This window comes from Sceloporus undulatus, chromosome 3, assembly GCF_019175285.1.
Source record: "Sceloporus undulatus isolate JIND9_A2432 ecotype Alabama chromosome 3, SceUnd_v1.1, whole genome shotgun sequence".
NCBI classification, from domain to species: Eukaryota; Metazoa; Chordata; class Lepidosauria; order Squamata; family Phrynosomatidae; genus Sceloporus; species Sceloporus undulatus.
The window spans coordinates 100,316,063-100,333,112 of NC_056524.1; the positions used below are offsets into that span (position 1 = coordinate 100,316,063).

The following is a 17,050-nucleotide window of genomic DNA, read 5'->3' on the forward strand; positions in this document are numbered from 1 at the left end:
TAGCACAAAAGAACTTAAAGCTGCAAATACCATTCCTGCTTTTAGAGATAAGCAACTGTGACTCTCCAGTATGTTTTTGTGGCTAGGTTGACCTACAACCACATCTGACAGGTTAGGAATTATGGGAGATGCAGTCGAAGTTGCCCACGCCTGCTGTAGTTCACAAAGATTCCACATCGTCATCATTATTATTATGTGCCTTAAGATGTTTCTAATTTATGGCAATCCTAAGGCAAACCTATCATGGGTTCTTTTTTTTCTTTTTCTTTTTTCTTCTTTCTTTCTTTCTTTCTTTCTTTTTCTCTTTTTTATTTTATTTATTTATTTATTTTTGCGAGATTTGTTCAGAGAAAGTTTGCCATTGTCTTCTCCTGAGGCTGGGAGAGTGTGACTTGCCCAATGGATTTCATGGGCTAGCTGGGAAGCAAATCCTGATCTCCAGAGTTGTAGTCCAACACACAGATCACTATGCTGTGCTAGCTGCTTCTGCTGCTTGTTCTTATTAGCAGCAAATCTGGGAGATCAGGGTTGGAATCCCTACTTAACTATGGAAACCAACCAGGTGAGCTTGGGAAAGTCATTCCCTTGGCCCTAAAGGAAACCGCTTCCAAACAGGTCTTGCCAAGAAAACCCTCTGATAGGTTCACTAATACTCAGAAACTACTTGAAGGTACACAGTAAAATATTCATTCATTCCAACCTGTCTTTTCACCAAGATTGAAACTCAAGGTGGTTTACTAATTAAAATGATTATAGTATAATTAGAAACATACATAAAGTCAGAGTGGCCTACTAGCTCAGCCTTATATTTAAGTACTAGTCTGTTAGCGTTGGTGAGGAGGAATTCCCCTCCTTCCTCTGTGCCTAATATAAAAATGAAATAAGCTACCCTCCTCATCCAGCATAGCACTCATCTCTCAGCATCTCATCTACCAGAACCCAGTGAGTTAGTAATTGCAGGCTAGGAACTTATTTCCCAATGGAGAGGGTTCAATCCTCCTTAGATTGGGTTACTCTTCCCACTTGCTCCTAATTAGGAAACTTATCTTAGGAGGATCGAACCCTCTGCGCTGAAAATGGATGTACGTCAGGTAAGAACTGACTTTCCTGTTTGTTCACGTGATGGGACTAGCTAGTTAATTTTTAAAGAAAGGCAAATGAGTGCATCTTTAAAGAAGAGTTTGACAAATTTATACATATCTAGCTAGAAAATGGCTGTGAAAGCATTTCAAATACTACCCATAATTTTCAGTCTGTACGCATTATTCACAGCAACAGAACACAAAATATTTACTTAGCAAATGGGCAGGAGGGAATGGTAACATATAACTGTAAATTGACTTAACATTTGATTAAACTCCTGAACACTAATTTCTAAATCAGCCTTCCTTGACCTGGTGTCCTCTTATATGTCAACATGTTACTGTAATCAAAGTTAATGGGAGTTGTAAACCATCCCAGCTGGAGGGATCTAAGAGGAAGGAAATGTTGGGGGCCTGTGGGTATTACTGTAAGACTGAATGATTTGCATGCCTAGAATTCATTTATGTGCTTCTGTTTGCCTGCAGTATCGACTATAGGATTTGGCTTTGTTTTGGGCTTGGGCTTTGTTGAAACCATCAAGCTGCTGCTTTGGGTCGTGTTTATAGACTGTGTAGGAGTCGGCCTCCTAATTTCAACTTTTATGTGGTAAGTCTAAAGCAATCTCAGTAGAACTGAGCCTATTTTGGGGATGTTACTAGAGAAGTACCTTTAAGTAAGCATACTAAGGAAGTAAGGCCCACTAAAATTACTGGGGTTTATTTTTAAACTGTGTTTATCAGCTGATGGCTAGATGTTTAGTTCCAGCAAAAAGCATCAATCCAAAAGAAAAATCTACAGTACTTAAAAGTGTACTCTATCATTGCTAGGTGGTTATATCAAATAACAATTGCTTCTGAATGGAGTTACAGAGCAGGAAAACTGCTTGTAACTGCTGTAGCTATTTGCTTCTACTTCAGTCAATGTGTTCATCTAATAATTATGCATATCTATAATTTGTGCATTGGGGTGGATTGGGGAATACATACAATTGCCCAGGAAGACAAGACGGTCAAGAAAGTGGGTTCTGAAGGCTATATTGAATCTTTTATGCTGGTAAAGAGAAGCTTTTCTCTCTTGTCTTTAATCTGAGGGCTAGGTTATGCAAGTTGCCATTTGTTTAGGGAATCAAATGCCTTTGTATGCTTTTAAAGTACTTTTTACAAGAATTCTGTATAGTTCATGTGTATCTCTGGACAAGAAATAGATTGTTTTTTGTGGTCAGTGCAAAATACTGCCAACAGATACATAGTAAAGATTGTTTTTCCATGTCTGTTATTGTACCAAAAAGAATGCCATGTAATATTGAAACTGTCAAACTTTGCCTGATCATTTTGATGTTTGATTTTGAATTTTTCCTCCCTCCCACAAAAAGGTTCATCTCCAATAAGTATTTGCCAAAGCATCAGAGCAGAGACTATGATGTGGAGTGGGGTTATGCATTCGATGTTCACTTAAATGCCTTCTATCCACTTCTTGTCATCCTCCATTTTATACAGCTGTTTTTCATTCACTGTAAGTAAGCCTTCCTTTCCTTCTCAAATGTTTTTTATTGTCATGTGGTATACTGATGCTATAATTATCTCTTGCAGATGTAATTATGTTGGATTCATTTATTGGCTATTTCATTGGGAACACTTTCTGGCTCATTGCAATTGGTTATTACATCTATGTGACATTTCTCGGGTACAGTGGTAAGTAAGTACAGTAGGAATGCCTTAGCTTTTCTGCTATTCCTCATGTAGCATTTTCAATGTGTATAAATCCAATCGCAAAATAAGCACTCATTTGAATGGAAAGGATTGGTGGCCAGAGGAGGGTTTAATAGTAACTGTGGAGGGTTGTTAAATGACCATTGTGTAAAATGTAGTATGAAAGTGTGTTGCAATGACTCCAGTTTAGCTTCTATTATTTTGTTAGTGCCCTCCTTTGAAGACACTGGACTGGAAGTTGGGAATTAGCAGTGGATATCTTGATCCAAAACTAAACATGCCTTGGTTATCTACCCTGCACATCAACCTCCTCCATATGTCTGTCTTCCTACCTCCTCTTCAGGAGAACCCTGCTAAATGGGGTGACCTGTGGTGAGGGAAGGTGTAAGATAACGGCACTGTCCATCCAGTGAGACTTCCTGTCAATGGAAGGCAAATCCTAGATCATATTTTATGCATAACCAAATTTAGTTGAAATTTGAACTTTCAGTGCTGAGCAGCACTCCTGTTCAGGGTACAAACCAGCCATGAGTTTTTCCAGGATACTTTCTTCCAAGGCTGGGAATCACATAACCTATAGATCAGGGATGGGTATTTCTGAGAGGCTAGGGGGCTGCATGAGTCCCTTTAGGAGACCTTTGTACTCCAACCACACTACATTGCAATAAATAAATAAAAAGCCCTCTGATGCCCTATAAGGAGTATGGGGCATTTTAACATTTTTAGTACCCACTGGAACTTTCTCGGTCCCCATTCCCTTAGGGGGAAAACTGACCTTAGGGATCACATTTTTGCCCACCCCTCTGGTACATGTTGAAACATGGGGGCTTCTGGTTATACCTCTGCAGTCACCAATGTAAGGACATCCTGCTATCCCACTGCCGTGGCCACCAGTTGTGTAGACCTCCTAGATGCCCTTGTGGTTCCTGTATAGATACTTTTCCTCTGCTATTCCCACCAGACACTACCCTCTTTATTAGGTGCTGCCATAAGACACTGTCTGAAGCAAGCTTTTTAATACATAGCATTCCCAGAGGATAAAATAATATAATACTAAAATACTTGATAAACCTATTTTAAACACATCTCACTCTCATTTCCTTGCCAACTCAGACACTCCCTAATTCTAACTACTTAAACCCCACTCACTTAACTAAACATGCTGGACAACTCTCCTCATTCTTCCTAAGCTCATGCACCAGCTTTATTAAAATCACATTGGACCTTCCACCAGTCACCCCCTCCCAACAGATCCTTAAATGAAGCACATTACCCCCTGAACACTTCATAACGTTGTAGAGTGCAATTCCTATCAGTCCTAGGCAGTGCAGTCAATGGAGGAATGATGGGAAGGGCAGTCTACCAACACCTGGAGTTCTACATTGTTCCTATCCTTCTGTTCCATTCCTCAGGTTCCTAGTGAGAACCAATTCGGCAAAACCTCTTAATAGCCACTTCTCTCGCTTAGTTGATTATAACTCTTGAACCAAATCTTTCTCTGGAATTTGGTATGCTAATACTTGAAGTAACAATTGCTTCACAAGCATGCCTTTTGTTGAAGGCTTGCTGCTCTTCAACATTCTTTGGGTGATATTTAGAAATGGGAGATTCCTATGCAATTCCTTGTGGTTTGATGTTACCAGTGCAAGTAGATGTGGCCCTGTATTCAGAGGAAATATTCCTTATTCTTTCAGCATTACCATTCCTGAAGAACACAGTAGTCCTTCTGTACCCGTTTGCTCTTCTCATCCTGCTCTATGTGGTTTCGTTAGCCATGGGATGGAACTTCACAAAAGCACTTTGTGTTTTCTATACATACAGAGTGAAATAAACTGGACTCAACAAATAAGTTGTTATGGCTTCTTGTACAAATGTCAGGATAGGTGAGATGAAGATGCTTTTGTAAACTAATGTGAATAACATGATCTTCACTGTAGATTGGTGTGTATAAATATTTGGTTTTTAAAAAGATGTATTTAAAAGTTGCAGACTTATAGTAATTCTGTATTCTTCTGCATTCCCTTCTTCCTGAAAAGAGTTGTATATCTCTGTAATAAAGTTTTTTTTTAAAAAATGTGAATGGCTTATAATAGCATAGTAATACTAAGCTATCTGTGAACTTAATTAATGAAATCATTCCCAAGAAATGTTCCCTTCAAGTTACCTGCCCTGGTGTTTACACCTGGTCCCATCTCCAAGATAGCTCATTATATAAATACAGGTAATCCAAAACCAATTCTGGTCCTAAGCATTTCACATAAGGGAGAGTCAACCCATGCTTGCAAAATATGTAGATTGCGCCTTTGTTTCTTGCTGCATTAGCCATTCTAAAAATAACTCAAGGAAAACATAATCATATATGGGTGCTCAACGTAGATTTCCCACCATTGGGGAAGCATGATAGCACTCCTCCTCTTCAAATGGGGAATCTAGGTCAAGAAGACTAAGATGTGAATATGGGTCACTATAATCCTAATTTTGTATAGTAGATTTGGTCAACAATATGTCACAAATTTACTTGTCTTGAGGATCATAGACTTGACAGAATAAATATGAGCTGGTATGCTGCTGAGAAGTTACCAGTATGTCAATTTAAACCAACTTACTATAGAGTGAATTTCAATTGTACTGTAGCACACCATTCATATTCTCAGAAGAGGAGAGCAGATGTGTTGCTGAGCCACTGCACAACCAGGATGTCTTCATGATGTGACCCCTCTACATGGTGCCCTGATGCTCATCATTACAATTTACTGAAGGGTTAGGTTTCCGATTCAGGCTCACAACTATGGTTTTAGTACTACCACTTGTATTTAAATAGCTGCATTATTTGCATCTTTCTAAAGTAGATGTAAGGACTGATGGTGAGTTACATTGTTAAGTGGCTTTTTTACTAAAAGCTGGAATGTCTGAAATCTCTATACAGTATAGTGTGAAATTCTACATTTTTTTTCTAGTTTCACAAATTACCAGACACATTTTTAAAATATTTATTTCAAATCTTACATGGGCAGCTGTGGCACATAGCACATTGATGAAAGGCACAATTAACATGACCCAGTTAGGTTTTCAAATATAGCAGCGAGATTAACAAAAGTCAAAATCTAGCACAAAAGAGAAAAAGACAGCAAGCACTGTAAATGGTTAATAGGAATATGGAGTGTCAGAGAAGCACTGGTTGCAGGAGTGAAGTTGTAGATTCCACCAAAGTAAGAACAAGAACACAACAGCAAAGTGCTGACTGAGAAAGAGAGGAGGGCATTTCTGACATTTTTAAAAATGGTAAGAATGTTACTATGGATGATAAACGATTCCTTTATTAAAATTATTTCCTTGGAAAATTCTGTACGAAAGAGGAACTCAAGCCATCCAGTTGTCTTTATTAGACACTGTTAAGGCTAGCATATTACAACCTTGGCAGACACCATAATTCAAGTAAAAGCACAAGTCTGTTTGATTTCTCTGGCAGAGGAGTTGATATTCATGAGGCTTATGTCTTAGTATAGTTAGCAGGGAGGGGAAGAGGATTAATATACCCAGCCTGCAAGTAAATCATTAAAATAACCCTAGCTGGTTTGCAGATGGCAGGAAGAAGCAATGAAAGGAGGCTGCAAAGATACTTCTTCTTTTTTTAACTAGATAGGTTTTAACACCAAAGATTATCTGGAGACTTCATCAGAAAACATTTGAAATAGCTATCTTTAAACACCTCCGTATAAATAACTACCGTACTTGAAGTTGCATGTTCAGTAGTTTCAGTAACTGAGCTTCCTGTTCTATTAAGATAGTATAAAGCAGTGGTTCCCAAACTTTGGTTCTCCAGATGCTTTGGACTTCTGTTCCCAGAATTTCTGATTACTGGCCAAACTGGCTAGGGCTACTGGGAGTTAAAGTCCAAAACACCTGGAGAACCACAGTTTGGAAAACACTGGTATAAAGCATGAAACCATCAGAGTATGTCTTGTCACATCATGACTTTGTTACCACAATTAGGGAAGCTTTTCATTTAATTCATTTTAAAAAAAATACAGTATTTTTAATACCTTTTACTGAAAAAGGCATTTGCTCTTCCAGTAGCCCAACAGCCACAATCCAACTTGTACAGGTGTATTCAAGTTTTGTTCATTTTAGTGAACGTCTCCTACAGCTATTAATATACCAGCAAGTTCTTTGTAGATTATATTCAGCCAAATAATTCTTGTGTTACATCATACTATATTGTCAGCCTTCCATATCCATGGATTTTTTATCCACAGATTCAAGCATCCACAGCCTGATAATATTTTTAAGAAAGAGAAATTCCAAAAAGCAAAGCTTGATTTTGTCATATTATATAAGGGACCCCAGTTTATCATGTATTTAATGGGATTTGAGTATCCATGGATTTTGGGAACCACAGGGGTCCTGGGACCAAACCCTAGAGGATACCAAGGGGCCACTGTACTTGCATTTAAGTAAAACTTTCTATAAACCTCACATTTTTTCATCAAGCTAAAACGTTTCCTGAGCTTATGCTACAGAAAAAAATCCAGTGCTTGAGGAAACATACTCTTAGCTGCTTCTGATATAACCTCAAACCATAAAATGCACCCAAGAGTGAATCCAATTCAAGTAGTGAGATGTTGTGCAGATGCCCCCTTCTGCATGGGAAAAAGGATCAGTATGAAACTTTAAGATGTAAATATTAATATTATGTTCTCCACTGACTGTTCTATACAAACAAGTCCAATGGAAGTTTTGGGAACTGGGAATTGGTATTTAATCTTAAACCTGTCTCAAAGTGTGTCTTGATGTAAAGAAAAGGCTGGTCTTAGCCCCAATGCTTTACCATGAAAGAAATTTACACCAGAATCTTATATGGTAGAATCTTACACATATACCTAGCTACACAGTGTTAAGAAACCCCTTTTCTGAATTGCAAAGATGTGTAACAGGACACTGGCAAGAGGGCCTGGTACATATCAGGTACTTTGTCAGCTTTGCCATGTAACAACAGGCCTCTAATGGATCCAGACATTACATAACTCTGCAATTCTAATTTCTGCAGACATAAGTCAACTGACAAACACATAAGGCCATCACTGAGCATCAATTCAACCTCAGATATGTAACTATTCCTCTTTTTTTAGCTCTTCTGTAAACATCCATTGAGAGCCAGCGTGGTGTAGTAGTTTGAGCATTGGACTACAACTCTGGAGATCAGGCTTTGATTCCTCACTCGGCCATGGAAACTCACTGGGTGACTGTGGGCAAATCACACATTCTCTGCCCCAGAAACCCCCCGTGATAGGTTTGCCTTAGAGTTTCCATAAGTTGGAAACAACTTAAAGGTACACAGCAACAACAACAATAAACACCCATTATTTTCAATGATATTCCAGGCAGCCTACTTTTTCCAATATATGATAATAATTAGCCGTCTGGGTGGGGAAGCACTTTGTATTACTCCCCAGACTCTTAACAACATGCTGTAAAGTACGCCAGCATTATCATCTCCATAATTTAGAAGTAGGGCTAAAACAGAGACTGAGTGCCTTTTTAAGGTAGTCACACCCATGATTTCATAGAAAAGGTGGTGTCTATCTTAGTCCTGGTCTCCATGCCAGTAATTCCAAACTTAGGTGGACTACAGTTCCCAGAATTCCTAACCAGCATGATCTGTGGCCAAGGACTCCAAAAACTGGACATCAGTAACATCTAGGGTAGCGCTGTACCAAGCTTCACAAGATGAGAAATCCATGTGTATGTTTTAGCCTAATACGGAGGAAGTAAAGACTTTCAGCAAAAGAATCCATCGCTATATGGTCTATCCAACGTTAGAAAATGCAAGAAAATGTCAGGCTGTAATGGCAGTGTCTTGAACTATTTGTAACCTCATTGATCACATTATATCAACTACTTCTTTACAACGTGTTTCATGATAGAGGGCAAAGCAGGCAGACAACTAAACACATTATCATTACTACTACCTTATTCTGAATTTAAGCCAAGGCAAAGACAATTTTTGGCAAAAGCTTTACGCCCAAGACACAGAAGTATCTAAGAATTAGCTCATGACACAAGCTACAACCATTTGAGTAAACTTTTGTTTACTGAGTCTCCGAAGTGCAGGTGAGGTAAAAAGCTTAGCTTTTCATGTCTTGGTTGGGGTTCTGATAAGAAAATAGTAAGAATTTTGTTAGTTAGCTTAGTTATTGCATGTCTACTGTGCCCTATGGCACAAAGTGCTTTAATTGCCTCTCCTCAAGGCTACTGGTCAAGCAAGCATCTGATGTTATCCTTGGAAATTCAAAAAGTAACACGCATTAGGATCACACGGCCCTTTGGTATCAGTCACTTGGACTGCAAAGTTTTAAGCAGGAGGTGGGCTGCTTTAAGAAAAAAGTAATTACTGTAATCTGAACATTTAAAGAGCTGACCATCACATTTTTAAAAAACCCAGCTCAGCTGATGTCATTCTGTACTGTTTTTCTGTTGTGATCCCTAAAGAAAACAGCAATTAAGTCATTCCAAAAGACTGAACAGAAGTCATACAAAAAGGGTTGCAAACTAAAAACAGGCAGATGCCTCAAAATGCTTTTCTTTCCAGAGGAATTAAGCTGGCGGCATTTCACAAAACTTTACAAAAATTCAAGGTATCAAAATTTCCCTGTAATGGGAGATGAATCAAATCTAAGATCACTGCAGATTTCATACACCCTACTGAAGTAGAAAATCCCCAATATGCTAAGATTAAACTATAGGAATGCGTGAAGATTTTATGGACAATGCCCTTCAAAGTCCTTGTACACACCTTTCTTATTATGCATTCAAGCAATGGGGCCCCATTCATGTCTATGGGGATTTTGCACAAGAACTTTCAAATGGTATGGTACAAAAGTGCTTTGTTTGCAAACTCAAACTCTTCCAATCATGGCAGTATATTACAAAATATGGTTACTTCATTATCAAAGCAAAATGTTGAATTAACTCAAGAAGTAAGGTCATTTGTTTTTTTTAAAAAAACTGCATCAAGTCATTACCTGCATAAAAATATGTACTTTTCAAATCATTTAATAAATTAAATATCCCTAATGCTTTTGAATATATATCCCTGATAATCTATAAAAGAGGGTTTGCACTAGCAAAATAAATGGACCTCCAAAAAGTACCCCCTTCATAAAATGTATTTAAACAACTATTATATATATATATATATTTCTCATCTTTAAGGAATGTAACAATATGTACAACTTTTACGTAGCATATCCTATCACAGTTAGATAAATTGACAAGATTACAGTGATCCTTAGGCAACAAAGTCATTTTCGGATGGAGAAACCGTGTATCTACATAAGTAATACCAGCTGGATATCAGTTTTTAGACCGCAATAAACTCTTCTTGATGGGTCAGTCTTCTTATCTACAGTAGATTTCACAGGAGGTAGAGTTTCAGTGAAAGGTTAGTTGGAAATAAGGTGCATGCTCAATGTCTTCCCTTGGCAGATTGTGGGATTTTGTACATTTTTGCCCCCAAAAGACGGACGATGTTCTTCTCCTTCTTCCTTCCTTCTCCTTCTTCATCACTCTCAATTGGGGAGCTTTTTAATATGAATCTGCAATGCAGAATTGACATGTAGTTAATGCTAAAGTGGTTTATTAAAAAGGCCCAAATATTCAGAGCTTGAAAAAGTTATGGTTTTGACTACAACTCTAGAATCCTCAAGATGTTATACCCATCGATCCTATTGGCTGGAGGATTCTGGCAGTTTAAATGAGTAATTTCTATATGGTCTTTAAGCATTATAGGAAAGGAAGTTATTCATCATCATCATCACCACAACCATTATTAGTAGTACTGCCTTTCCCCAAAATATTGGGACTCTAGCTAGCTTACAATTTAAAGACGTACAATACAGTTAAAAACATACCTAAAATGAACAGTAAAATGTAATTCAACTAACTGAAATATTAAAACAATGTAAACCTGCAATTTAAAAGATAAATGCAATTTAAAAGATAAGAAGCAATTAATATTCTATTGGTAGTCTTAACTAGAGTAGTTCAATTGAACTGATGGGATTTTCACCAGTGTTGAGTTATCACCAAATAACTGATTCAATGGGCCTGTTTTAGTTAGTATTAATCCCCCCCACACACACACATCAAGATCTAAGCAGCACTAGAGCACAGGGAGTTCCATTACTGTGCATACTGGCTGTGTCAAAAGCCCTTCTATGAACAAAACGCTTCAGACCATCCCAAGACATATTGGCAGAGCAGCAAATCACACACCTCCAGTCACTCAAGTCAAAGTATGTAGTTCTCAAAGTCTGGCCAATTATTTTGGAAGATGAAGAATAAAATCCCAAAAGGCTCTCTCCCCATCCCTGACATTACTAATACAATAAAATCAAATAATTAACAATCTGCTGCTATTTGAGGATATCCAAAATCCTGTGCTTGAGACAGAAGCCTTACTTTGCCTAATGACAGGGCAGAGGTTGAAGGCATCTTTTGGGTCTAACACTACTGTGCAACAGCCACCTTTCAACAAGGCAAGAGCATATATGTGCTGCTGAAACACCAAAATGTCAGACTATACTGAATTTTTAATATGGTAGCAGCATTCATGTGGCCTTAATGCATGCACCTGTGGCTTGGTGGCACAACAGGTGTGACCATAAACTCTCCATGCACACAATGCCAAATGCACTGAGAACCAACAGGTTGTCGTAGCATTGCCAGGATGAATACAGGATATAGTTATAGTTCCTGAAGCAGAAAGATGGAGCATACAGTTCTGCCAGGCAAAACTACACAACTCCTCATCTGTCCACACCAAAGCCAACTTTTAACTGTTGCATCTCCAACAACATGGTCTTTACTGGCCAGCAGAGAGTAAGAGGTAATGGTAAAAACTATAGCCTATGTACCTATCACTAGATACACAGCTCAGTGTTGTATGGAGATGCATCAGGCTATGTTCCTTCAACTGCACACAGAGCCCAGTGTTGGGAATTCAGCTATAAGAAGACAGCTGGATGTTCTTTTCCTGTTGCACTCATCTTAGTCTTCATACACAGTAAAAGGCTGAGAGTGCTGCAGCTAAAAGGTATACTGCCTGACAGAGGCTAATGCTATGTCCTTCCATTCTAGGATATGTTAACCATTACAACACAGGAGCCCTGCCAAGTATTCAACCTGACAACCACACGATGTCATAAAATATTTCTGAAAAAGGGGGCTTTAAGCTGGAATGTTCAGAGTCAATATTCTTTGTATGAAAACACTATTGTTCAAATCTTACCTCATTTAGAATTGCCCAGACAGATGAGTTCTGTATGACTAAAAGACGGAGAGCTGCAATTGGATTTAAACTGGGATCAACTTTTCCTTCTGCTACACCATTTTCAAACTTGCCTTCAAAAAAGAAAAGACAGTCTAACTAGAAGCATGTTAAATAAACCCAAGCCACCACTTATAGACATCTCACACATACAGTATACCTATTCAATTTAGGACAGGGTTCACACCTGTGTAACCCCTTGTGATTACATCCAGGACAATGTAAAGTAGCCAAAAGGCTTGTGGCCTAGAGGCAAAGACAGATCTGCTTTTTAACACACTAGATTTTTGTGTACTAGCAAGAAAACAGCAATGCTTTAATGAGCCAGAAAGCACAATTTAAAAATAAACAAAAATATCATTTCTAAATTATCTTTGCTTTAACTGAAAACAGTATTTTTATAAAAATAAAAACTCATTTGGAAAAAACATATACAGTGGGACTCTAATGAGAACTTTGACAGACGTTGTACAAATGCTTTCATACTAAAGTTAGGCAGCTGCCCAACGCTGGACATTTCCATTGTCAACTAAAATCTTGTTTGCCTAACCATTTTCCTTATTACTTCCCTCCTCTCTATTGATGTTCATTCTTAATTAATTTTACTGATTGTATAGTTTTATCTATCATTTTTATCAAATTGATTTATTTTATCAAGTTTTACTGTAAACCAATCTGAGGAGTTTTTAAAAATAAAACAGTTATATTAAAATTTTCATTCATTCATAAGCAAGTTCATTAGTAAAATGACTAAACTAGTAAATTTAACTACCCAGAATTTATGTTTATATGCATACATAATACTTTAGGCAATCAGGAATTTTTTTAACGCTCTTCCAGTAGCAAGAGGCCACATAACACTTCCCCCTCATCATATATGTGATAATGCCAAGGGCATTGGCTGCCCAAACAGGTAACAAAAGACTGGCTCCTGTTGTCATCATCTGAAATTTCAGTGGGACATGGCTGAAATAGGAGCTAGTTGGACTTAAGGCTGTAAAATGAATTAATTTTGTTGCAAAATAGTTCTCAAATTTCGCTGAAAATTAGTGTTATCTTTCTTTCTCCCACATTGTTACCTATTCTGAAAAATCCATCTTCTAATCTCTTCTCTTTGGTTTCTTTGCTTAACACCAGCTCTTCACTCTGAAACAAAGATGTAAAAATGTAAGCCGGGCTTCATATAATGATGTAGTAACAAAGACAGCAGACAGTGGGTTCCTTGATTCCACACTTAAATATTAGTTAGAAATTCTCCAACAAATCTGCCTTTTCCCACAGGAGCTGCTGGTTTATACCAACAAGATTTTTAAAAAGATTGTGCAGATGAAATGGCAGGGGCAATGTTCAATAAACAGAGCTTGGAGAAAGTTACTTTTTGGAATATATTACCCAGAATGTCCCAGCTAGCATGTCCGCTGATCATACTAGTGGGGGCATTCAGGTAGCAGTGGTACAAAAAAGTAACTTTTATAAGTTCTTTAGATAAATGAGTACCGGTAATTATTTTTTGTAGAGGAGAGCAAAGTAGATTTTGGAACAAATGACTCAATGCACAGATGTAATGCTACAGAACAGTATGTTAAAAGTATTACCACTATTCTATTAGGTCCCTACCATCTTCTTGCTACAGCAACATCCTATGGAGACCTGTGATTTGTATTTTCATAATGGACCCTTGTCCTTCCATATTCCCTAGGGTTGAGGGTACAAGACCCCCGTGAATATGGGGAAAAAATAACAAAAACATGTTTTTACCTGAGAGGACACCTCTCTAGGAATCTCTAGGTCTTCCAGTGCAACTTTTAGTTAAAGTTGACCATAGAGTTGCACTGGAGGACCTATAGAGAACATATCAATCAAATCTGTGAATAATAAAATCCACAAATATCAAAGCCACAAATATGGAGGGATGTGTGTGTATAGAGAGAGAATATATAAATGTATATTAATGCTTGTCAGTCATGCTCAAAATGGAGGGTGTTTTGGAACAGAAGGCTGGAATAGAAGACATGTCCTGGAAAAGGAGGGTGTGCCTGGTGAGAAAGCTAGGAAACTACAAGCCCTAGAGTTCCATAGGACGGACCCATGGCAGTTCAAGCAGTGTCAGGCTGCATTAACTCTGCATTAGCTTTCTTACCTCATTTAGAACTGCCCAGACAGACAAGTTCTGTACGACTAAAAGACGGAGAGCTGCAATGGCCCTTGGGGGTGTTGCGGGAGATGAATATGGTCCCCTGAGTACCAGCATCTACTCACCTCATACATTATATGGGACTGCAGCCTAAGTAGATGTCGCTGAACTAAACAGACTTTTCCCCTGCCGTTATCCCTTTTTTATCTTGTTTTAGACAATAAACTCCTTGGGGACAGAGAACTGTTTTTTGGCTTGTTCCTCTTAATGCCATCTACACTAATGGTATTGGATGACTAAAAATAATATAAGCAGGAATGAAAGGAAGCTACATCATTGGTGCCTGCGTGGAGCCCATTCCCAGAACCAAAACTGACTTGAGAACTGTATATACAGGGATGGTATATTTGGACATTCAATTAAAGATGCATGGAAGAGGATGGCTGTCTGCATATGACTACAAAAATGCAACATGAAAAAACAACAAGGATGGCAATTTGTAGAACTGAGCAGAAGAAACCTGGTTATAAACCCACTTTGGGGGAAAAATGTTTCCATTTACATTTAGCATCATGTATCCCCCTGTATAAGACAATCAAACAAAACGTCTGAATCCAGTTGTGCAAATAAACCAAATTCATTTTATCATGCACAGTTATTCAGCATCTGTTAGGTCATTGGGTTAAACTGAGTGCAGTTAAGTGCAAAGAAGTTTCTTCTCCACCCTTCCCTTCCCGAGCACTATATGCCACTTGAATACCAGCCCTAAATGTTTCTGCAGCTCTCCAGAGGATGTTTTGAATGGAAAAAGCAGGAAATCACCTGCCCTCCCAGATTCCACCTTTCTGCCATAGTTATACTTGGGGAGAAAAGGAACATTAGAACATGGTTATAAACATGTTCTCTTCATTACCTTTCCCTAGCCAGGCTTGGATCAAGATAGTCTTTCAAATAAGCCTTTCTTATTCCAACCACCAGCTTTCTGAAGATGACAATTTTTGATAATATTATATTAAACAATTATGATTCTAGGGAAAAGAAGCAACCACATCCTGTTACAACATAAGTTTTGTGTAAAAAGTATTTCATCTTATGTGAAGGAAGAAGGAACAGACGTCTCTCTGTTCATACCTTAAAAGGCAACACCTCTATGGTGGTATTGATAAATATATCCCCTGGATGTTCCGGGTTGCCACTATGGAACAGGTATCTGTTAATGTGAAAGAAAGCAATGATCAGTCATGGCTAACAAATACAACAAAGTGTCTTATGCATTTTAAAGATAAACAAACTTATTATGGCATAAACTGTTGTGGATTACATATCCCATGTCATCAGATGTAGTGCGATGCAGCCATTCAACTTTATTCCACACTATGTGTGTTACTCTGCATTTGTTATAAAGTGACAAAAGGCTGTTTTTGATGCAACTGACTAACATAGTTGCCTTGAAAGCAAGAATGGAAATACATACAGTTCGCCTAGAAGCTAGCCACACCGTTCAGTGATACTAATGCTTACTGAAAGATAAGCCTCACTGTATTCAATGGGGCTTATGCCCAGGTAGATATACAAAGAATGGGAAAATTAGCAACCAAACATGAAAATTGTTTTTGTATGCAATTGTCAAAGCAATTTTAACAGATACCAATAGACAAATAAGACTCATATGTCCAAAACCAGTGTGAGATGCTAAGGATGAAGCATGGGGTGGGAAGCTCACAAAGAAACATGTAACATGGGTCTGCCTCCCACACCAAACCACAGCCACTTATCCCATACATGCAATTTGATGAGCCATGAAGAAAAGTTTGCTTAAATTCTGAAGTTACCATTACACATTTCTGAAAAACAATAATCTTTGTCTAATAATAACATGCAACTGGAGAATCTTGCAGGTCTACTGACTATTTTTTAACTATCTGGTCATTAATAGAATTATCCTGTTAATATTTTGACTTGTTCCCTCCTAAGGAACCACCATGGTTGAAAACATTAGGCTCATTGCAAAATCATAATTCTTTCACCAACACTCACAAGTCAACTTCTTTTGCATATTCACACATAGTAAAAAAAAGTTGGCTAGGTAGTTTAACCATCCTTGCCCCATTGTAGAACACTTGGAGTTTGAGATGAGTCCAATCTTCTTTTCACTGGAAGTGTTAAAAAATAAATCTGTAGAGCTATCCTCACTTTTCTGAAAATTGCTGCTGCTTCTTGTAAATATAATCGAATAAGAGAAGTGGGGTGTACTTCATATTCTTTTCTTAACACACACACACAACGCTTGACTCCCCCCCCCCTGCAACATTTTGCAAAGGAAATTCTCAGAGAGATCTGTAGAATTCAAATGCTGCTGCTGAGATTCTAATTCCCTAATTAAAAACTCAGAGTGTCAGTAAGCAAATACTCATTTTAGATACCTGCCATAACAGAATTAAAGGACCAAATTAAGGAATTATACTGCAATCTTTTTATATAAACTGCTGCCAAGCCAGATCTCCTGTTTTTGTGCTCTTCCTTTTTTGTATCTAAATGCAAGACCACATTTATCTTTGATTAATTTCACCTTGTTAGATCTAGTCCAGTGTTCCTGCCTATCAGTATGAGACAACTGTAAATGCAGAGTGTGCTAGCTACATTTATATATCACAAATGCAAGATCCCATAGCTTATGTCATCACTTTAAGGTATGATTTTTATGTGCTGAAAAATCTGTTTTTTCATGTATTTTTTCCATGGTGAAATTATGCTTGTCAGTCACTACGTTCATAGCTGGAGGCTGTGCATGAATAC

General features: G+C 37.9%; 2 protein-coding genes across 3 annotated transcripts in view; one reads left to right on the plus strand and one right to left on the minus strand.

Moving 5' to 3' along the window:
• UNC50 (unc-50 inner nuclear membrane RNA binding protein) overlaps positions 1–4,638 on the plus strand; it is an 11,913-nt gene extending 7,275 nt beyond the window's left edge. The window contains exons 2-5 of one of the 2 annotated variants that reach the window (XM_042461039.1): positions 1,569–1,689; positions 2,456–2,595; positions 2,673–2,774; positions 4,487–4,638. In XM_042461039.1, the coding sequence (XP_042316973.1) occupies positions 1,685–1,689; positions 2,456–2,595; positions 2,673–2,774; positions 4,487–4,623 (384 nt within the window). In that variant the 5' untranslated portion in view covers positions 1,569–1,684 and the 3' untranslated portion in view covers positions 4,624–4,638. Of the gene's footprint in view, positions 1–795; positions 1,690–2,455; positions 2,596–2,672; positions 2,775–4,486 lie in introns of those variants that run through there. The other variant, XM_042461038.1, reaches the window with a different exon arrangement.
• A 1,139-nt stretch (positions 4,639–5,777) lies between these two features.
• The window catches only part of MGAT4A (alpha-1,3-mannosyl-glycoprotein 4-beta-N-acetylglucosaminyltransferase A), an 81,385-nt gene continuing 70,112 nt past the window's right edge, over positions 5,778–17,050 (minus strand). The window contains exons 13-16 of the mRNA XM_042460580.1: positions 15,386–15,464; positions 13,200–13,266; positions 12,082–12,194; positions 5,778–10,387 (exon numbers count right to left, since the gene is read on the minus strand). Of these exons, the coding sequence (XP_042316514.1) occupies positions 10,361–10,387; positions 12,082–12,194; positions 13,200–13,266; positions 15,386–15,464 (286 nt within the window). The 3' untranslated portion in view covers positions 5,778–10,360. The remainder of the gene's footprint in view (positions 10,388–12,081; positions 12,195–13,199; positions 13,267–15,385; positions 15,465–17,050) is intronic.